The sequence below is a fragment of the Dendrobates tinctorius genome, unplaced genomic scaffold, assembly GCF_039654945.1.
Source record: "Dendrobates tinctorius isolate UK_male_01 unplaced genomic scaffold, ASM3965494v1 ptg000342l, whole genome shotgun sequence".
Taxonomy (NCBI): domain Eukaryota; kingdom Metazoa; phylum Chordata; class Amphibia; order Anura; family Dendrobatidae; genus Dendrobates; species Dendrobates tinctorius.
Genome location: NW_027362008.1, coordinates 1,925,436 through 1,948,494, shown reverse-complemented (window position 1 = coordinate 1,948,494; position 23,059 = coordinate 1,925,436). Strand labels below are relative to the sequence as shown.

General features: G+C 47.0%; 3 protein-coding genes across 4 annotated transcripts in view; 1 reads left to right on the top strand and 2 right to left on the bottom strand.

Annotated features, from left to right (window-relative positions):
- The window catches only part of LOC141074945 (uncharacterized), a 38,713-nt gene extending 18,569 nt beyond the window's left edge, over positions 1 to 20,144 (bottom strand). The window contains exons 1-4 of the mRNA XM_073562274.1: positions 20,029 to 20,144; positions 19,001 to 19,148; positions 18,503 to 18,682; positions 17,848 to 17,971 (exon numbers count right to left, since the gene is read on the bottom strand). Of these exons, the coding sequence (XP_073418375.1) occupies positions 17,848 to 17,971; positions 18,503 to 18,682; positions 19,001 to 19,078 (382 nt within the window). The 5' untranslated portion in view covers positions 19,079 to 19,148; positions 20,029 to 20,144. The remainder of the gene's footprint in view (positions 1 to 17,847; positions 17,972 to 18,502; positions 18,683 to 19,000; positions 19,149 to 20,028) is intronic.
- Positions 1 to 23,059, top strand: part of LOC141074931 (uncharacterized) — a 1,026,924-nt gene that overhangs the window by 746,318 nt on the left and 257,547 nt on the right. The gene's annotated exons all lie outside the window — the stretch shown is intronic.
- LOC141074948 (uncharacterized) overlaps positions 1 to 23,059 on the bottom strand; it is a 157,679-nt gene that overhangs the window by 20,355 nt on the left and 114,265 nt on the right. The window lies entirely within an intron of this gene.

Sequence of the window (23,059 nt, the reverse complement as noted above, 5' to 3'; positions counted from 1 at the left end):
AAAAAACTTGTGACTTTGCTTCTGAGATGAGACAAGCCCGTACAGCAAGAGACCTCTACTTGTCTCCGATCGATCGCCTAGCTGATTTGATGAAAACTGGCAAATGTGACACCTTTTGAGTTTCTCCTAAACCTTTCCACAAAAGCTTTCCACATCAGTACTAGTGATGAGTCTTATCCTAGCATGATCGGGGGAGGGGGGGGCGTGGCCTGAGGGAGAGGTGAGTGGACGCGTGCTGAAGGAGCTCCCGCTCGATATAGGACAGTTTGATAGATTGCAGCCACTATTTAGCTGTCAAATTCACATTTCTTGGAGAGGGTGCTGACCCTGACCGCAGGCTCTGTAAATCAGGAGTGCACAAACAAATGTGTTATGATGAGTCACCGAAGGAGGAAAAAACTAAATTCCAGCTAAGTCCAGAAAAACCAGAGAGGTTGGCAGCTATCGGATTGCAGACCCCTGAACCTATCCACAACAACAAGCAGTAGCCGTGGGGGGTTCCTACGGTGCCCTAGACCCCTCGATCACAGCCGGAGAACTATATAGCCTAAAGACAGAAAGGGGAAAAACTAAACTGCCCCAGAGCAGACCCCAAAGCAATAGGCAGCCCCCAACATATAATGACGGTGAAGCAAGATGAAAACACTAACACAGATAGAAAGATAGGTTGAGCAAATGATGGGGCCCAAACTAACTACATAGGACAGGATAGGAAAGCTGCTGTCTGCCATCCGCAAAAACCCTATCAAAATGAGCCAACCGACTGATAGGAAAAACAGGCCCTGAAGTCGCTAGGCTTCAAAAGACTATATCAGCACTCAGGTATATTCTGAAGACAGAGCAAAATATCAACAGATCAGAGACAAAAAATGGAATTCAGCTCACCCCCGGCCGGGGAAGGCAGAACTCCCAAAAAACAAGGCAAAACAAAAACAAAACTGAAGAGTACAAAGCAGAGAAGAAAAACTTAAGCTTCGAGATGCAGGAATCAGACTGGTCTCCAAGAATCCAGCAGGAAATCACCAGCCAGGAAGAAGGGCGTCGGCAGCCTTATATCCAGTCCTCAATTCCAGCCACCCAGTCATTATCTAGCTGCCCATGTGTTTGGTAATCAGCCTCACTACCTTCCTTCACCAGAGGAGGGAGTTCATCAGACCTCAATGGTGAAGGGAAAAATGAACTCACAACAGTACCTCCCCCTTGAGGAGGGGTCACCGAACCCTCATCCATGCTACCAGGGCGATCCGGGTGAGCCCGATGAAAGGCACGCACCAATCTTTCGGCATGAATATCAGAGGCAGAGACCCAGGAATTATCCTCCTGACCATAACCCTTCCACTTAACCAAATACTGGAGTCTCCGTCTAGCCAGACGGGAATCCAGTATCTTCTCTACCTCATATTCCATGTTACCTTCAACCAATATAGGGTCAGGAGGTGCCACCACAGGAACTACTGGTTCAACAAACCTCTTCAACAAGGACTTATGAAACACATTATGAATTTTAAATGTGACAGGAAGAGCCAACCGAAAAGAGACCAGATTAATAATCTCCAAAATCTTGTAAGGTCCAATAAATCTAGGCTTAAACTTAGGAGAAGCCACCTTCATAGCGATATTTTTTGATGACAACCAAACCATATCACCCACCTTAAACTTGGGACCAACGGTCCTACGCCGGTTGGAAAACCGCTGGGCCTTTTCCTGGGAGAGAGACAACTTATCCACTACTTGGTCCAAGATCTGGTGCATTCTCTACACCACAGTGTCAACACCTGGGCAGGCAGAAGGCTCCATCTGCCCTGAAGAAAATCGAGGGTGAAAACCAAAGTTACAAAAAAAGGTGACATCAAAGTGGCAAAACTAGCTCTAATATTTAAAGCAAATTCGGCCAAGGGCAAAAATGAAACCCAATCATCCTGATCGGCAGAAATAAAACATCTCAAATACGACTCCAAAGTCTGGTTTGTTCTCTCCGTCTGCCCATTGGTCTGAGGGTGAAACGCAGAGGAGAAGGACAACTGAATTCCCAGCTTGGAACAGAAAGTCCTCCAAAATCTAGACACAAACTGAACTCCTCTGTCAGATACAATGTTCTCAGGAATCCCGTGCAAGCGAACCACCTGTTGCAAAAACAAGGGCACCAACTCAGAGGAAGATGGCAACTTAGGGAGTGGTACAAGCAGGGCTGTGGAGTCGGTAAGCCAAACCTGCGACTCCGACTCCTCAATTTCCCTTACACCGACTCCGACTCCACGACTCAGACTCCGACTCCCACACATATTGCTTATATTTAAGTGAAAAATTTATTGTAGTACAATGTGAACCTCAGACATTTAATCATTTTTATGATCCAATAATCAAGATATTTAGATAGAACAGAATATATATTGGTGTACTACCCAGTTTTCATTCTTTTTGGTACAGATACGATATGGATAGACAGATATGGATAAATGGATAGATAGCAAAAGCAGATTAGAAATCTGCTCTATTGAGAACATTATCTATGAGCTCAAAAACCTTTCAGGTGATGCAGTTTTTTAAAAAGAAGATCAACTTTTGCAGCTGAAAAACGTATCCTCAAAAAACACAGGAAAAACGCTGTGTGTGAATGTAGCCTTAGATCAGGAATATAACAGCCATTTATAGGACATTTCTTAACTTTCCCAAACTCCTATGAAAAAATATTCAGCACATCCTGCATTGAATTACTGTACCCAATTTATTATATATTTTAGGAGTCGGAGTCGGTCCATTTTATACCGACTCCAACTCCGACTCCACCAAAATGAGCACCGACTCCGACTCCACGACTCCGACTCCACAGCCCTGGGTACAAGATGGACCATCTTAGAGAATCTATCACAAATCACCCAAATAACAGTCATTCTCTGAGAGACAGGCATATCAGAGATAAAATACATTGAAATATGGGTCCATGGCCTCCTGGGCACCGGCAAAGGCATCAAGCCACTAGAGCGAGAACAAGGTTTAGACCGGGAGCAAGTCCCACAGGACTGCACAAAATTCCTGACATCATGAGACAAGGCGGGCCACCAAAAAGACCGACTCACCAGATCTCTAGTACCAAAAATACCTGGATGACCAGCCAATGCAGAGCAATGAACTTCAGACATCACTCTCTTCCTTCACTGGTCAGGAACATACAACTTTCCACTGGGACAACGCTCAGGTTTGTCCTCCTGAAACTCTTCCAGAGCACGTCTCAAATCGGGCGAGATGGCAGAAAGAACTACCCCCTCGCCTAAGATGGTAGCAGGCTTAGTCACAACAGGAGAATCAGCAAGGAAACTCCTAGAGAGGGCGTCTGCCTTGACATTTTTAGTGCCCGGAAGAAAAGAGACCACAAAATCAAAACGTGTGAAAAACAAGGCCCACCTTGCCTGTCTAGGATTCAAGCGCTTGGCCGACTCCAGGTAAATCAAATTCTTGTGGTCAGTAAGGACCACGACTTGGTGTTTGGCTCCCTCCAACCAATGTCTCCACTCCTCAAATGCCCATTTCATGGCCAACAGTTCCCGATTCCCCACATCATAGTTAGGTTCGGATGGGGAGAACTTTCAGGAAAAGAAAGCACAGGGATTCATTTTAAATGTCACAGGATCTTTTTGGGACAACACCGCTCCTGCACCAATCTCAGAAGCGTCCACCTCCACCTGAAACGGGAGTGAGACATCAGGTTGCCGCAAAACCGGAGCAGAAGTGAATCTTCGCTTCAGCTCCTGAAAGGAAGAAACAGCCTCCGGAGACCAATTCAGCACATCAGCACCCTTCCTAGTCAAATCAGTCAATGGCTTGGCAATAGCAGAAAAATTAGCTATAAATTTCCGATAAAAATTAGCAAAACCCAAAAACTTCTGGAGGGCCTTCAAAGAAGTGGGCTGAACCCAACAATAAATGGCCTGTACCTTGGCCGGGTCCATTTCAATAGTTGACGGAGACAAAATAAATCCCAAAAATGAAATCCTCTGTACCCCAAAAAGGCATTTCGATCCCTTGACATACAGGGAATTCTCCCTCAAAATCCGGAACACAGTCCGAACATGTTCCACATGAGAGTCCCAATTCTTGGAGAAGATCAAAATATCATCCAGATAGATAATCAAAAATTTATCCACAAAGTCTCGGAATATATCGTTCATGAAGCACTGGAAGACAGAAGGGGCATTAGTGAGCCCAAAAGGCATCACCAGGTACTCAAAATGTCCCTCCGGAGTATTAAACGCCGTCTTCCATTCATCCCCATGCTTAATGCGAATAAGATTATACGCCCCCCTGAGGCCAAGCTTGGTAAACCAGCAAGCATCTTTAACTCTGGAGAATAGATCAGAAATCAGTGGTAACGGATACTGATATTTAACAGTAATTTTGTTGAGGGCACGATAGTCAATACAAGGTCTTAATGAACCATCCTTTTTAGCCACGAAAAAAAACCCAGCACCTAAGGGTGAAGAGGATGGTCTAATATGACCCTTCTCCAATGCCTCCTTAATAGAGGATCGCATAGCCTCGTGCTCGGGTACAGACAAATTGAAAAGCCGACCCTTGGGGAATTTACACCCCGGGTTCAGCTCAATTGCACAGTCATAGCTCCTATGAGGAGGCAAAGACGCAGACTCATTCTCACCAAATACATCATAAAAGTCAGCCAAATAGTCAGGAACATCATGCGACTGGGGAGAGGTGGAGAAAACAGGAGCATCACTAAGGGCACACCGACAACCCCAACTCACCACAGACACAGATTTCCAGTCCAAAACTGGATTATGAATTTGCAACCAGGGAAACCCCAGAACAATGGTATCATGCAAATTATGCAACACCAAAAATCTGCAATTTTCTTGATGGTCTGGGGCGACCCGCATTACCACCTGGGTCCAAAACTGAGGTTTATTCTTCGCCAAAGGAGTAGCATCAATACCCCTCAAAGGGATAGGCGTCCGCAGAGGTGTCATAGGAAATCCACAACGTTTAGCAAAATCCAAGTCCATCAGGTTCAGAGCTGCTCCTGAATCCACAAAAGCTTTGGCGGAAAATGTGGACAGGGAGCAGATCAGAGTAATTGCCAGAAGAAACTTAGGTTGAACACCACCCACAGAAAACGTGTGTGCACAACGTTTCTCTCGTTTAGGGCAGACAGAAATAATATGCGAGGCATCTCCACAAAAAAAAACACAGCTTATTACGCCTTCTGAACTCCTGACGTTGCGCCCTAGACAAAACTCTATCACATTGCATAGGTTCAGACATTAGTTCAACAGGTGGTAACATCTCTCGTGTAGTTTTGCGTTCACGTAAACGCCGATCCACCTGAATGGCTAATGACATAGAATCGTCAAGACCAGAGGGAACAGGAAATCCCACCATAGTATCTTTTACAGTTTCTGACAAACCCTTCCAAAAGAGGGCTGCCAAGGCATTATCATTCCAGGTAGTAAGGACCGCCCACTTTCGGAATTTTTGACAGTACAACTCTGCCGAATCCCGACCCTGGCTTAATGCCAAAAGGGTCTTTTCAGCCTGATCAATAGCATTAGGTTCATCATACAACAACCCCAAGGCTTGAAAAAATGCGTTCACATTATTCAGAATAGGATCATCAGGTTTCAAAGAAAACGCCCAATCCTCTGGATCGCCGCGCAGCAAAGAGATGACAATTTTAACCTGCTGCGCGGAGTTCCCCGACGAGTTAGGCTTCAAGGCAAAAAATAATTTACAATTATTCTTGAAATTCAAGAATTTAGACTGATCCCCCAAAAATACATCAGGAGTAGGAATCTTTGGTTCAGCAGCATGTGAATGAGCAAGATAGGCGGAAATTCCCCACACTTCAGCAGCGAGCTGCTCCAGACGATCAGACAATTGCTTCATCTCCATTGAGAGAAAAACTCCCCCTACGGCCTCAGAGATATAGAGGAAAAAATATGCACACAAAAGAAAAAAAATTCTGACACCTTTTTTTTTTTTTTCCTTCCTTTTCTTTTTACAATTCTCTCCTGCTATTGAGTACCCTAGGATCTGCGGTATGGCTGGTGATTCTGTTATGATGAGTCACCGAAGGAAAAGACAAAATACCAGCTAAGTCAAATTCACATTCCTTGGAGAGGGTGCTGACCCTGACCGCAGGCTCTGTAAATCAGGAATGCACAAACAAATGTGTTATGATGAGTCACCGAAGGAGGAAAAAACAAAATAACAGCTAAGTCTAGAAAAACCAGAGAGGTTGGCAGCTATCGGATTGCAGACCCCTGAACCTATCCACAACAACTAGCAGTAGCCGTGGGGGGTTCCTACGGTGCCCTAGACCCCTCGATCACAGCCGGAGAACTATATAGCCTAAAGACAGAAAGGGGAAAAACTAAACTGCCCCAGAGCAGACCCCAAAGCAATAGGCAGCCCCCAACATATAATGACGGTGAAGCAAGATGAAAACACTAACACAGATTGAAAGATAGGTTGAGCAAATGATGGGGCCCAAACTAACTACATAGGACAGGATAGGAAAGCTGCTGTCTGCCATCTGCAAAAACCCTATCAAAATGAGCCAACCGACTGATAGGAAAAACAGGCCCTGAAGTCGCTAGGCTTCAAAAGACTATATCAGCACTCAGGTATATTCTGAAGACAGAGCAAAATATCAACAGATCAGAGACAAAAAATGGAATTCAGCTCACCCCCGGCCGGGGGTGGCAGAACTCCCAAAAAACAAGGCAAAACAAAAACAAAACTGAAGAGTACAAAGCAGAGAAGAAAAACTTAGCTTTGAGATGCAGGAATCAGACTGGTCTCCAAGAATCCAGCAGGAAATCACCAGCCAGGAAGAAGGGCGTCGGCAGCCTTATATCCAGTCCTCAATTCCAGCCACCCAGTCATCATCTAGCTGCCCATGTGTTTGGTAATCAGCCTCACTACCTTCCTTCACCAGAGGAGGGAGTTCATCAGACCTCAATGGTGAAGGGAAAAATGAACTTACAACACAAATGGCAGGGAGGAAAGGAGGCAGAAGGCCGGCTGGGGAGTCGGAGAAGAAAGCACAAGATGGCGCCGGCGGGGAGGACGTAATGATGGCAGGCCGGAGGAGGATGGGGGAATCCCCAAGAAGTCAGATGCCGCATCTAAGCTGCGGAGGTTCGCCAGGCTGGAGGAACACACGCAGAGCCCGGCACATGCAGGTAGAGGTCAGCCTGCGGAGGAGCCAGAGGAATCTGGTGTGGAGGAGGGTGAGGAGAGTGACTGCGGGAGCCGGGAGGAAGAGCAAGGAACCATGAGGTGGGAGAGTGGAGGTGAGCTGGAGAAATGTAAGCGGCAAATGGGGGGGATGGTGATCCCAGAGGAGCCCACATTAAAAACTTGTTCAGGCTGGCACTGCACGCTCACACTACTATTACTGATGTGGCAGCACAGCTGGGGGTCCTGCAGGCCAGTATGTCTAAGTTACAACACTCTATGCATGTCACTAAAGGTACTGTCACACTTAGCGATGCACCAGCGATCCCGACCAGCGATATGACGCGGTCAGGATCGCTGGTGCATCGCTAAAGTGGTCGCTAGTGAGCTGCCACACAGGCAGATCTCACCAGCGACATCGCAGGGGTCGCTACTTACCTGTCACACTAGGCGATCCTGACGTCCTCCCGCCCGGCTCCACGCTCGTCTCTCCACAGGAAGCGCCGCAGGAAGCTGACGACGAGAAACGGTCCAGGACGTTCTCACGCGATCAGCGATAAGCAGCGGGGGGAGCCAGGGCTGTGGAGTCTGTAAGCCACAGTTGCGACTCCGACTCCTGGATTTTATCAGGCTCCGACTCCGACTCCTGGATTTTATCAGACTCTGACTCCGGCTCCGACTCCTTCATAAATGGCCAATTCATAACAAATTTACAGTTGTAAAATATTAAACATCGTGCTTATTCAGTTTCTCACCATCATATAAGTAATCAGACCACTTAGAGCAAAAACTACATTTATTAGAATACAATTAGAATATAGCAAATAACTTTTATAAACTTTTCTAAACTGTAAGTAAATATGCAATAAACACTTTTGTGCAGTTAAGAAGAAATCTATAAATTTGTCCTCAGAAAAAGTATTGCCTCTGTCAGATCCTCCTTCATGGATGCCCTCAAATCTGATCTAATTATTTTGAGAGCAGAGAACAACCTCTCTACACTAACTTGTGTTGGTGGCAAAGCAGTAACCACTCGGGCAACATCTCTGACAATGTCAGGATACAGAGGAATCGCTTGTTGCACTGTTATTTTTGATGAACGGTCAAATTTCTCAATTTCTTTTAGTGCACATGAAGAATTCTGCTGAAATGTACTGGCTGTGTTCCTTGATGGGGATGACTCTTCTTCTATGCGGGAACGCTTTCCACGGTCCTTGTGATCCAAATATTTTTCGAAATTAAATTCTTCATTAGTTGATGATGAGGGTGAAGATGTGGCAGGACGACCAAATTCTTCTTGTTCCTCCTGACTGTTCTGCAACCCTTTCATCCTTACTGCTATTTCAAACAGAGCTTCTTTTCCTTTACTTAGCTGTTGATCATCTAGAAGAATCCGATGCATTGGGTCTACATAAACAGCTGCCAAAAGAATGTTATTTTGTAATAGTAGCTCCTCTCTCTGTTTCATTGATGTAGCAATGCCACTTGCAATTAACCCTCCTCTTTGGGACAGGCGAAACATCAGGTTCTTCCACTCCTTTAAGAAAATACCTGGAGTTAAGTCCTCTGCTTGTAATTTTTTAGTCACTGTAAATGGGTGCTCTAGCAATTTTTCCAGCTCAGTCACCTGATTCCACTGACTTTCATTTAGCGTCAGTTGAGGGTTAGCCATGTCTACAAGAAAGGTTTTCAGTTCAACCAAGCGCTGAATCATTAAGTACTGCCCCATCGTGTGGCTTGATCAATAATTGCCCCTTTTCCAGCACGTCTCTTCAAAATTGAGTCAACTTTAGGGGTTCTGGCAACAGTAGCCAATTTTCTCACCTTGCCAATCAGTGCAGCAGCATGTCCTTCTTGCAGACTGTCTCTTATAGCCAGCTGTAGCGTATGCACAACACAGCGCATGTGATGAATGAAAGAACATATTGACACAGTTTCAACAAGATCATCTAAACTATCATGTTGCTGTTCATCTGAAGCAACTTCAGTTTGCTCCTCAGTTACAATACTGTGTTCCTCTATTTCAAACATTTCTGTGTCTGTGGACCCAGAATGTTCTTCTAGCTGCTGGTCACCATCATTACTCTCATTCATTAGCTTAATAGTACTTATCATATTTGAAGCATTGTCAGTTACGACAGAAAGAACTTGCTCTTTTTTCAGTTCATAGTCTTGCAGAACCTTTTCCACCAAGACCTGGAGAAACTCACTGGTGTGATGAGCTTTGGTGTCTTTTACTGCCAATGTCTTGGTAACTATTTCATTTTTGTCACAAACAAATCGGACATTGATGGCAAAATAGTTCACTCTGTGACGTGTGCAGGCATCCATTTTAAGAAACAGAAAGCTTCCCTTGAGAGTTTTTTTAAGTTCTTCCTTTTGTTTAAAAGCTTCTTCGATTACTAATTTTCTAATACTCTCTCTCTCCAGAGAAACACCAAGCTTGCGGGCCATTTCCCCATTCAGACACATAAAAGCTGGTCATGAAAATAATGAAATAGGCACACTATCCTTTACAACAAGCTCTATGATCTGTTTTTTAAATGTATCTACTGTCATTGTCACAGTAACTTTGTCACTGACAAAATATCTTGCAACTGATGGCTGCAAAGTTCTCTGCTCCTTTGTTTGGCTGGAAGAGCTGGGCACTGGTTCATTGGTTTGGATGCAGTCTTTCTCATCCACTGCTTTCAGTACTTCTGGATGAAAGCGCTGTAAATGTCTCTTTAGATTAGAAGCTCTGGTAGGAGCATTTTTATCTTTGCCTGAATATGCACTCATCTTGGCTTCACAGCATTTGTTTTCGTCTGGATCATTTGTCATACACTGACAGACATAATGTTTTCTATCTTGAGTGATGGTGAAATGTTCAAATACTGCTGATTTAATGTGATGCTTCTTTGACATTCTCAGGTTTTTAATTCTGCATTCACAATCCAAATGACAATTGTTTTTCCTAAAACTCCGACTCCACAGCCCTGGGGGGAGTGGGTCGTAGGTAAGTATCACACACAGCGATATCGCTAGCAATATCGCTGCTACGTCACAAGTTATAGCGATATTGCTAGCGATATCGCTAAGTGTGACAGGCCCTTAAGGAGAGGATGGGGGAAGCTGAGAAACGTATTAGCACTGTGGAAGATACTATCGCAAAATCTGACAAGCAGCATCAGCGTATGGCCACTGCAATATCAGCTGTGCAGGCAAAGACTGATGACCTAGAGAACAGGTCAAGACGCAAAAATGTGCGGATCATTGGGGTGCCCGAAAAAAACGAAGGCTCTGCGCCCACAGAGTTCTTTGAACAGTGGCTGTTAAACACTATTGGCCAGAATAACCTGTCCCGTTCATACGCCGTGGAAAGAGCTCACCGCGTTCCCGCCTTTCCCCTCCCCCCTGGTCGTCCCCCAAGACAAGTGCTTGTCTAGGTTCTGCATTATCGGGACAGGGATGCTATTCTTCCCTTTTCCAAGAATCATCCGGACCTGAAAATCCCAGGGGAAGTCTACAAAAAAATACAAGGTGGTGTTGCTTCCCAAGTTGATGGAGGTTTACTCTGCGGGTTTGGCGGGGGGGGTTTTTGCGGGTTTTGCCCCGTTCCATGCGAGAGGTGATAATTGTTGTCCTACCAAAGCAGGGAAAAGATTTGACAGGCCCAGCTTCATATCGTCCGATCTCTTTGTTGACCACTGACATTAAGTTATTGGCCAAAATGCTGGCGAACCAACTTAATAAGGTCATCGAATCCCTAATTCACCAAGACCAGTCAGGGTTTATGCCCAATAAATCCACAGCTATAAATCTCCGGCGATTATACTTAAACATGCAGGCGAGGGACAATGTGGGACAGACGGTAATAGTTTCCCTAGATGCCGCTAAGGCGTTCGACAATGTGGAGTGGAGGTATTTGTGGGTGGTAATGAGAACCATGGGATTTGGTGATCAGTTTGTGAGTTGGGTGCGTTTGCTATATACATCCCCTAGTGCTAAAATACGGGTTAATGGTTTGCTGTCTGAGAGTTTCTCCCTATATAGGGGAACGAGGCAGGGGTGTCCTGTCCCCCCTGCTGTTAGCGATTGCGGTAGAGCCGTCAGCGGCAAAGATTCGGGGTACTACAGATATCCGGGGATTCCAATATGGCTGCCACGTAGAGAAAGTGGCTTTATACGCGGATGATGTGCTGCTGTTTCTGGCTGACCCAAGCGACTCCCTGAGTTCGGCTATGGCAGTTATTGGTAAATTCGCCTCTATTTCTGGACTGACTATCAACTGGGTAAAACTTCCCGTGGACTTGGCTGCTCCCCTGGCGCTAGACCCTGGGACCCCTTTGAGGGTGGTTAGGGAGTTTAAATATTTGGGCATTGTGGTCTCGGCTAAATAAGAGGAAAATGAACGGCTTAATCTTACCCCCCTTATCAATAAGTTTCAGCAAAAAATTGGAGCATGGAAGAAACTATTCCCGTCTGTGGCAGGTAGAGCAAATTTATTAAAAATTATCCTCAAGCCCCAGCTCCTATATATACTTCATAATACGCCTGTCTGGTTGGCGCAAAGTAAATTCTACCGGATAGATTCTCTTTTCCGGGACTTGATCTGGAAGGGTAGTAAGGCACGCATTAAACTTGAACATCTACAAAGGTCAAAAGAGGAGGGGGGCCTGGCAATCCCAAACCCGTGGGTTTATTATGTGTCATCCCAATGTCAGCATATGGTGGGGTGGGGGGAGCCAACTCAATCTACAGGGGGGGAGGGTAGAGGATTTAGGATGCAAGTACAGTTATATCGCCTGTCAGGTTGAACATGGTTTATATTATATGCTAAAGTTAAATGTATTGTCAAAGTTTCATGCTGACAACTTTTAAATAAAAATCATCTCATTTAATCCAAGCATGATCGGGTGTTATCCAAGCATCTGGCAGAGCTCGTATATTATATTCAAATCCTTGTGGTTGTATGATTTGCAACTGTTAGACAACACGTGTGGGGATTGCCTGCCTAACAGCCGCCAATCACACAGCCGCAGGGACTGAAACATACTATTCCGTCAGAATAAATCCCCAGATCTACGTCTTCTAAAGAACCTAATCACTGTAAGATACAATATCGTTACGCTTCAGGAAGACATCCAGGCCTCTCCTGAACCCCTCGGCTGAGTTCACCATCACCACCTCCTCAGGCAGGGAATTCCAGATTCTCACTGCCCTAACAGTAAAGAATCCTCTTCTATGTTGGTGGAAAAAACAACCGAAAAAACAGGATTCGGATTCCTGAGCAGTGTATGACCCCTATATAGGGGGGTCTGTGTGTTACACATTAGTCTCTATATAGAGGGGTCTGTGTGTTATACATTAGTCTCTATATAGAGGGGTCTGTGTGTTATACATTAGTCTCTATATAGAGGGGTCTGTGTGTTATACATTGTCTCTATATAGAGGGGTCTATGTGTTATACATTGTCTCTATATAGAGGGGTCTGTGTGTTATACATAGTCTCTATATAGGGGGGTCTGTGTGTTACACATTAGTCTCTATATAGAGGGGTCTGTGTGTTATACATTAGTCTCTATATAGAGGGGTCTGTGTGTTATACATTAGTCTCTATATAGAGGGGTCTGTGTGTTATACATTAGTCTCTATATAGAGGGGTCTGTGTGTTACACATTAGTCTCTATATAGAGGGGTCTGTGTGTTATACATTGTCTCTATATAGAGGGGTCTGTGTGTTATACATTGTCTCTATATAGAGGGGTCTGTGTGTTATACATTGTCTCTATATAGAGGGGTCTGTGTGTTATACATTAGTCTCTATATAGAGAGGTCTGTGTGTTATACATTGTCTCTATATAGAGGGGTCTGTGTGTTATACATTGTCTCTATATAGAGGGGTCTGTGTGTTATACATTGTCTCTATATAGAGGGGTCTGTGTGTTATACATTGTCTCTATATAGAGGGGTCTGTGTGTTATACATTGTCTCTATATAGGGGGGTCTGTGTGTTATACATTAGTCTCTATATAGAGGGGTCTGTGTGTTATACATTAGTCTCTATATAGAGGGGTCTGTGTGTTATACATTAGTCTCTATATAGAGGGGTCTGTGTGTTATACATTAGTCTCTATATAGAGGGGTCTGTGTGTTATACATTAGTCTCTATATAGGGGGGTCTGTGTGTTATACATTGTCTCTATATAGAGGGGTCTGTGTGTTATACATTAGTCTCTATATAGAGAGGTCTGTGTGTTATACATTGTCTCTATATAGAGGGGTCTGTGTGTTATACATTGTCTCTATATAGAGGGGTCTGTGTGTTATACATTGTCTCTATATAGAGGGGTCTGTGTGTTATACATTAGTCTCTATATAGAGGGGTCTGTGTGTTATACATTAGTCTCTATATAGAGGGGTCTGTGTGTTATACATTAGTCTCTATATAGAGGGGTCTGTGTGTTATACATTGTCTCTATATAGAGGGGTCTGTGTGTTATACATTAGTCTCTATATAGAGGGGTCTGTGTGTTATACATTAGTCTCTATATAGAGGGGTCTGTGTGTTATACATTAGTCTCTATATAGAGGGGTCCGTGTGTTATACATTAGTCTCTATATAGAGGGGTCTGTGTGTTATACATTAGTCTCTATATAGAGGGGTCTGTGTGTTATACATTAGTCTCTATATAGAGGGGTCTGTGTGTTATACATTAGTCTCTATATAGAGGGGTCTGTGTGTTAAACATTGTCTCTATATAGAGAGGTCTGTGTGTTATACATTGTCTCTATATAGAGGGGTCTGTGTGTTATACATTAGTCTCTATATAGAGGGGTCTGTGTGTTATACATTAGTCTCTATATAGAGGGGTCTGTGTGTTATACATTGTCTCTATATAGAGGGGTCTGTGTGTTATACATTAGTCTCTATATAGAGAGGTCTGTGTGTTATACATTAGTCTCTATATAGAGGGGTCTGTGTGTTATACATTAGTCTCTATATAGAGGGGTCTGTGTGTTATACATTGTCTCTATATAGAGGGGTCTGTGTGTTATACATTAGTCTCTATATAGAGGGGTCTGTGTGTTATACATTGTCTCTATATAGAGGGGTCTGTGTGTTATACATTAGTCTCTATATAGAGGGGTCTGTGTGTTATACATTGTCTCTATATAGAGGGGTCAGTGTGTTATACATTAGTCTCTATATAGAGGGGTCTGTGTGTTATACATTGTCTCTATATAGAGGGGTCAGTGTGTTATACATTGTCTCTATATAGAGGGGTCTGTGTGTTATACATTAGTCTCTATATAGAGAGGTCTGTGTGTTATACATTGTCTCTATATAGAGGGGTCTGTGTGTTATACATTGTCTCTATATAGGGGGGTCTGTGTGTTATACATTAGTCTCTATATAGAGGGGTCTGTGTGTTATACATTGTCTCTATATAGAGGGGTCTGTGTGTTATACATTGTCTCTATATAGAGGGGTCTGTGTGTTATACATTAGTCTCTATATAGAGGGGTCTGTGTGTTATACATTAGTCTCTATATAGAGGGGTCTGTGTGTTATACATTAGTCTCTATATAGAGGGGTCTGTGTGTTATACATTAGTCTCTATATAGAGGGGTCTGTGTGTTATACATTAGTCTCTATATAGAGGGGTCTGTGTGTTATACATTGTCTCTATATAGAGGGGTCTGTGTGTTATACATTGTCTCTATATAGAGGGGTCAGTGTGTTATACATTGTCTCTATATAGAGGGGTCTGTGTGTTATACATTAGTCTCTATATAGAGGGGTCTGTGTGTTATACATTGTCTCTATATAGAGGGGTCTGTGTGTTATACATTGTCTCTATATAGAGGGGTCTGTGTGTTATACATTAGTCTCTATATAGAGGGGTCTGTGTGTTATACATTGTCTCTATATAGAGGGGTCTGTGTGTTATACATTGTCTCTATATAGAGGGGTCAGTGTGTTATACATTGTCTCTATATAGAGGGGTCAGTGTGTTATACATTAGTCTCTATATAGAGGGGTCTGTGTGTTATACATTAGTCTCTATATAGAGGGGTCTGTGTGTTATACATTGTCTCTATATAGAGGGGTCTGTGTGTTATACATTGTCTCTATATAGAGGGGTCTGTGTGTTATACATTGTCTCTATATAGAGGGGTCTGTGTGTTATACATTGTCTCTATATAGAGGGGTCTGTGTGTTATACATTGTCTCTATATAGAGGGGTCAGTGTGTTATACATTGTCTCTATATAGAGGGGTCTGTGTGTTATACATTGTCTCTATATAGAGGGGTCTGTGTGTTATACATTGTCTCTATATAGAGGGGTCTGTGTGTTATACATTGTCTCTATATAGAGGGGTCAGTGTGTTATACATTGTCTCTATATAGAGGGGTCTGTGTGTTATACATTGTCTCTATATAGAGAGGTCTGTGTGTTATACATTGTCTCTATATAGAGGGATCTGTGTGTTATACATTAGTCTCTATATAGAGGGGTCTGTGTGTTATACATTAGTCTCTATATAGAGGGGTCTGTGTGTTATACATTAGTCTCTATATAGAGGGGTCTGTGTGTTATACATTGTCTCTATATAGAGGGGTCTGTGTGTTATACATTGTCTCTATATAGAGGGGTCTGTGTGTTATACATTGTCTCTATATAGAGGGGTCTGTGTGTTATACATTGTCTCTATATAGAGGGGTCTGTGTGTTATACATTGTCTCTATATAGGGGGGTCTGTGTGTTATACATTAGTCTCTATAAAGAGGGGTCTGTGTGTTATACATTAGTCTCTATATAGAGGGGTCTGTGTGTTATACATTAGTCTCTATATAGAGGGGTCTGTGTGTTATACATTGTCTCTATATAGAGGGGTCTGTGTGTTATACATTGTCTCTATATAGAGGGGTCTGTGTGTTATACATTGTCTCTATATAGAGGGGTCTGTGTGTTATACATTGTCTCTATATAGAGGGGTCTGTGTGTTATACATTGTCTCTATATAGAGGGGTCTGTGTGTTATACATTAGTCTCTATATAGAGGGGTCTGTGTGTTATACATTAGTCTCTATATAGAGGGGTCTGTGTGTTATACATTGTCTCTATATAGAGGGGTCTGTGTGTTATACATTGTCTCTATATAGAGGGGTCTGTGTGTTACACATTAGTCTCTATATAGAGGGGTCTGTGTGTTATACATTAGTCTCTATATAGAGGGGTCTGTGTGTTATACATTAGTCTCTATATAGAGAGGTCTGTGTGTTATACATTAGTCTCTATATAGAGAGGTCTGTGTGTTATACATTGTCTCTATATAGAGAGGTCTGTGTGTTATACATTAGTCTCTATATAGAGGGGTCTGTGTGTTATACATTGTCTCTATATAGAGGGGTCTGTGTGTTATACATTAGTCTCTATATAGAGGGGTCTGTGTGTTATACATTGTCTCTATATAGAGAGGTCTGTGTGTTATACATTAGTCTCTATATAGAGGGGTCTGTGTGTTATACATTAGTCTCTATATAGAGGGGTCTGTGTGTTATACATTGTCTCTATATAGAGGGGTCTGTGTGTTATACATTGTCTCTATATAGAGGGGTCAGTGTGTTATACATTGTCTCTATATAGAGGGGTCTGTATGTTATACATTAGTCTCTATATAGAGGGGTCTGTGTGTTATACATTAGTCTCTATATAGAGGGGTCTGTGTGTTATACATTGTCTCTATATAGAGGGGTCTGTGTGTTATACATTAGTCTCTATATAGAGGGGTCTGTGTGTTATACATTGTCTCTATATAGAGGGGTCCGTGTGTTATACATTAGTCTCTATATAGAGGGGTCTGTGCGTTATACATTAGTCTCTATATAGAGGGGTCTGTGTGTTATGCATTAGTCTCTATATAGAGGGGTCTGTGTGTTATACATTGTCTCTATATAGAGGGGTCCGTGTGTTATACATTAGTCTCTATATAGAGGGGTCTGTGCGTTATACATTAGTCTCTATATAGAGGGGTCTGTGTGTTATACATTAGTCTCTATATAGAGGGGTCTGTGTGTTATACATTAGTCTCTATATAGAGGGGTCTGTGTGTTATACATTAGTCTCTATATAGAGGGGTCTGTGTGTTATACATTGTCTCTATATAGAGGGGTCTGTGTGTTATACATTGTCTCTATATAGAGGGGTCCGTGTGTTATACATTAGTCTCTATATAGAGGGGTCTGTGTGTTATACATTAGTCTCCTTGGAAGAGGCACAGCGGATTAGGTGGAAAATCATCAGTAAATTAACCCCGACTCTGCCGAGTAACAATCCACAACAGACTTAGAGACAGAAAGAACTCACAGGAGAGAACGGACAGAAGGACGAGACATCTGCAGAGAAAATGTGACCGATGCTCTAAGGAAGGAGAAAGATTCTGAAAGAAGAGAACGAAGACTCAAGACTGATGAAGACGAGACGACAGCGGAGAAACCGCGACTCACAGATCAGAAGAAAACAATCAGGGAAATGAAAGCTGTTGTCAGACGGAGAAAATGTAGAGAAAACCAGAGCAAGTCTGGAGAAAACTCATCTATTATAGGAGGACGCCGGAGAGACGTCATCACATCCACCGGAGCCAACAAGGAGCCTCACTGCTCACCTCGTGGTGTAAGAGGCCGGAGCTCCTCCATCATCACGGCCTGGTACCGATCCTGGTGTCCTTCAAGATACTCCCACTCCTCCATGGAGAGATAGACAGCGACGTCCTGACACCTTATAGGAACCTGACAACAACAACACCGTCACCACCCAGAATCCTCCAGTGCCGTCCTGTATAATGTCCCAGCAGTCACCTCTCCTCTCATCACCCAGAATCCTCCAGTGCAGTCCTGTATAATGTCCCAGCAGTCACCTCTCCGCTCATCACCCAGAATCCTCCAGTGCCCTCCTGTATAATGTCCCAGCAGTCACCTCTCCGCTCATCACCCAGAATCCTCCAGTGCCCTCCTGTATAATGTCCCAGCAGTCACCTCTCCGCTCATCACCCAGAATCCTCCAGTGCCCTCCTGTATAATGTCCCAGCAGTCACCTCTCTGCTCATCACCCAGAATCCTCCAGTGCCGTCCTGTATAATGTCCCAGCAGTCACCTCTCCGCTCATCACCCAGAATCCTCCAGTGCCGTCCTGTATAATGTCCCAGCAGTCACCTCTCCACTCATCACCCAGAATCCTCCAGTCCTGTATAATGTCCCAGCAGTCACCTCTCCGCTCATCTCCCAGAATCCTCCAGTCCTGTATAATGTCCCAGCAGTCACCTCTCCGCTCAGCAGCTCGATCATCTTGTTGCTGAGCTCCAGGATCTTCTTGTTCCTCTCATGTATCGGGGAGTGCGGGGGAGGCTCTGTGATGGGGCCCGGGCTCCGCCCTCCTGACTCCTGGAGATGGATGATGGGAGTCACACAGTCCCCCGGTGTCTTCCTCACTATTGTGTAATCCTGTGTATGGAGAGAGACACTTAGGGAGAAGAATTCCTTCCCGACCCCAGATCTGACAATCAGTAGAAATCCCGGGATCAATAACCGTCTCCAGTAATCTGGGGCCATAACCGGGAATTTTATTACATTCCGGACAGACATCCCGGCCCCTCTACAGCTCTTATAGGGAATCCCCATGACAACTCCTCCGGGCAGAGAGCTCCACAGAATCCCTGCTCTTACAGTAGAGAATCCTTCTCTCCTATTCTGGATTTCCTCCTCCCGGTGTCGGACTCGTCACATCACACAATAAAGCTGATAGAAATGTAGAGGAGTTACCTCTCCGCTCAGCAGGGAGATGATCTCCAGGGCGCAGTGGAATAATCTCCTGGTGGTCTCATTCCTGTCCTCGTCCATCCTCGGGGGTCATTCAGGAGGAGGAGGGATGAGCACTGGATCAGCTGGAGGGATCTCGTCCTGCCGGCGTCTTCATGATGAAGGGGAAGATGGAAATCACAGGGGATGAGAGAACGACAATCACTAAATTCTGCCCAAATATCAACATTTATCAGGAAGAATCTGGAGGAAAAGCCACAAAACTCCACCGCGGCCTCCTCCGCCGATCTGTCGGCTCATTATCAGCCTCGTAGGAGGAGGACGGTCACCGTGGTAACTACACCTCCAGCGGGGGACGGTCACCGTGGTAACTACACCTCCAGTGGGGGACGGTCACCGTGGTAACTCCACCTCCAGCTGGGGACGGTCACCGTGGTAACTACACCTCCAGCGGGGGACGGTCACCGTGGTAACTACACCTCCAGCGGGGGACGGTCACCGTGGTAACAACACCGCCAGCGGGGGACGGTCACCGTGGTAACTACACCTCCAGCGGGGGACGGTCACCGTGGTAACTACACCTCCAGCGGGGGACGGTCACCGTGGTAACAACACCGCCAGCGGGGGACGGTCACCGTGGTAACTACACCTCCAACCGGGGACGGTCACCGTGGTAACTACACCTCCAGCGGGGGACGGTCACCGTGGTAACTACACCTCCAGCGGGGGACGGTCACCGTGGTAACTACACCTCCAGAGGGGGGACGGTCACCGTGGTAACTACACCTCCAGCGGGGGACGGTCACCGTGGTAACTACACCTCCAGCGGGGGGACGGTCACCGTGGTAACTACCCCTCCAGCGGGGGCCGTGAGGTGAGGAGGAGACGCTGCACATCCCCCACACAATGCTGCCCGTCCCCAACACTGAGGAGCCGCAGTCACATGGAGCAGGAGCCTCCACAGGAACAGCTCTGATCTCCCCCCACACTCTCCTCTCACAGATTCACCACAAACCCTCCTGTCATCTCACCGGAATGGCGGGAACCGGAAATCTGCTGCTGGCTGACCCCAGAGAACACGAGCTGCGCACACCCGGGACGGTGCGGCTGCACTGAGCGCGGGAGGACCTGTGGTGACGTCACCGTCATGTGGTCAGGGGGCGGGGCTTAGGAGAGAAGTGGTGAAGGACCTGTGGTGACGTCACCGTCATGTGATCAGGGGGCGGGGCTCAGGAGAAAAGAGGTGAAGGACCTGTGGTGACGTCACCGTCATGTGACCAGGGGCGGGGCTCAGGAGAGAAGAGGTGAAAGACCTGTGGTGACGTCACCGTCACGTGACAAGGGGGCGGGGCTCAGGAAAGAAGTGGACATGTGTTGACGTCACCGCCATGTGACCAGGGAGCGAGGCTCAGGAGAGGTGGTGAAGGACCTGTGGTGACGTCACCGTCATGTGATCAGGGGGCGGGGCTCAGGAGAGAAGAGGTGAAGGACGTGTGGTGACGTCACCTACATGTGACCAGGGGGCGGGGCTCAGGAGGGAAGTGGTGAAGGAGCTGTGGTGACGTCACCGTCATGTGATCAGGGGCGGGGCTCAGGAGAGAAGGGGTGAAGGACCTGAGTGACGTCACCGTCATGTGACCAGGGGGCGGGGCTCAGGAGCGAAGAAATGAAGGACCTGTGGTGACGTCACCGTATTGTGACCAGGGGGCGGGGCTCAGCACAGCGCTGGTGACCTCCTGTGGTGACTGTGGGTAGTGCAGTGTCCGGTTGTCGGTGTTGCTCGGGCTCACGGTGTCGGTTCCCTGATGTTGATCTTAGTAGAAATCCGTCTCTTGTGAGATAATTGTTGCTGGAGACGAGTGGAGTCTTCTGTGGTCAGGACTCCATGAGCCGGTCAGTCCTTCTGATAACTGCAGGCAGAGGACTGGAGGGGGTCAGTGACCTCAGAGGAGCCGCCCTCGTCCCTGCAGGGGATATAAGAACTGGGAGAAGTGTCTGTGACTGGGAAGGATGACTGGAGGAGAGATGAGAGCAGACTGGAGCCGGCCAGGATGTCAGGGGTAAATCAGAGGAACTAGACCCCGAGCTGTGGCTGTGATCTCTGATAGGATGAGGCCGCAGAGAGCGCTGGAGTCTCCGGACTTGGTGTAACACTTCCCTCCTCTCTGACACCGCCGCCTCATGCAGGAATGATAGGAGGAGACTGCAGAGATTGTGGAGCAGCATCCTCCGTGGGGTTAATCACTGTGTCCTGTGCTCCCCGCGCCATGGACGCCCAAGATGCCTCTGCCCCCATGAGGAGCACGAGCCGTGTACACGTCCTCCCTCCGGGGACAGAGAATCACCTGCGGCTTCATGATCCGCCCCAGGTAGAGCCGACAGCATCACACCGGCCCCGACCCCAGTGACCTCATCGCTCTCGTTACCCAGGTCCGGCCCCCAGTGACCTCATCGCTCTCGTTACCCAGGTCCGGACCCCAGTGAGCTCATCGCTCTCGTTACCCAGGTGCGGCCCCCAGTGAGCTCATCGCTCTCGTTACCCAGGTCCGGACCCCAGTGACCTCATCGCTCTCGTTACCCAGGTCCGGACCCCAGTGAGCTCATCGCTCTCGTTACCCAGGTGCGGCCCCCAGTGAGCTCATCGCTCTCGTTACCCAGGTCCGGACCCCAGTGAGCTCATCGCTCTCGTTACCCAGGTCCGGCCCCCAGTGATCTCATCGCTCTCGTTACCCAGGTCCGGCCCCCAGTGAGCTCATCGCTCTCGTTACCCAGGTCCGGCCCCCAGTGATCTCATCGCTCTCGTTACCCAGGTCCGGACCCCAGTGACCTCATCGCTCTCGTTACCCAGGTCCGGCCCCCAGTGAGCTCATCGCTCTCGTTACCCAGGTCCGGCCCCCAGTGACCTCATCGCTCTCGTTACCCAGGTCCGGACCCCAGTGACCTCATCGCTCTCGTTACCCAGGTCCGGACCCCAGTGAGCTCATCGCTCTCGTTACCCAGGTGCGGCCCCCAGTGAGCTCATCGCTCTCGTTACCCAGGTCCGGACCCCAGTGAGCTCATCGCTCTCGTTACCCAGGTCCGGCCCCCAGTGAGCTCATCGCTCTCGTTACCCAGGTCCGGCCCCCAGTGACCTCATCGCTCTCGTTACCCAGGTCCGGCCCCCAGTGACCTCATCGCTCTCGTTACCCAGGTCCGGCCCCCAGTGATCTCATCGCTCTCGTTACCCAGGTGCGGCCCCCAGTGATCTCATCGCTCTCGTTACCCAGGTCCGGCCCCCAGTGATCTCATCGCTCTCGTTACCCAGGTGCGGCCCCCAGTGAGCTCATCGCTCTCGTTACCCAGGTCCGGACCCCAGTGAGCTCATCGCTCTCGTTACCCAGGTGCGGCCCCCAGTGAGCTCATCGCTCTCGTTACCCAGGTCCGGACCCCAGTGATCTCATCGCTCTCGTTACCCAGGTCCGGACCCCAGTGAGTTCATCGCTCTCGTTACCCAGGTGCGGCCCCCAGTGATCTCATTGCTCTCGTTACCCAGGTCCGGACCCCAGTGATCTCATCGCTCTCGTTACCCAGGTCCGGACCCCAGTGAGTTCATCGCTCTCGTTACCCAGGTGCGGCCCCCAGTGATCTCATCGCTCTCGTTACCCAGGTCCGGACCCCAGTGACCTCATCGCTCTCGTTACCCAGGTCCGGACCCCAGTGACCTCATCGCTCTCGTTACCCATGTCCGGACCCCAGTGAGTTCATCGCTCTCGTTACCCAGGTCCGGACCCCAGTGAGCTCATCGCTCTCGTTAACCAGGTCCGGACCCCAGTGAGTTCATCGCTCTCGTTACCCAGGTCCGGACCCCAGTGACCTCATCGCTCTCGTTACCCAGGTCCGGACCCCAGTGAGTTCATCGCTCTCGTTACCCAGGTGCGGACCCCAGTGAGCTCGTCGCTCTCGTTACCCAGGTCCGGACCCCAGTGAGTTCATCGCTCTCGTTACCCAGGTGCGGACCCCAGTGAGCTCGTCGCTCTCGTTAACCAGGTGCTGCCCCCAGTGAGCTCGTCGCTCTCGTTACCC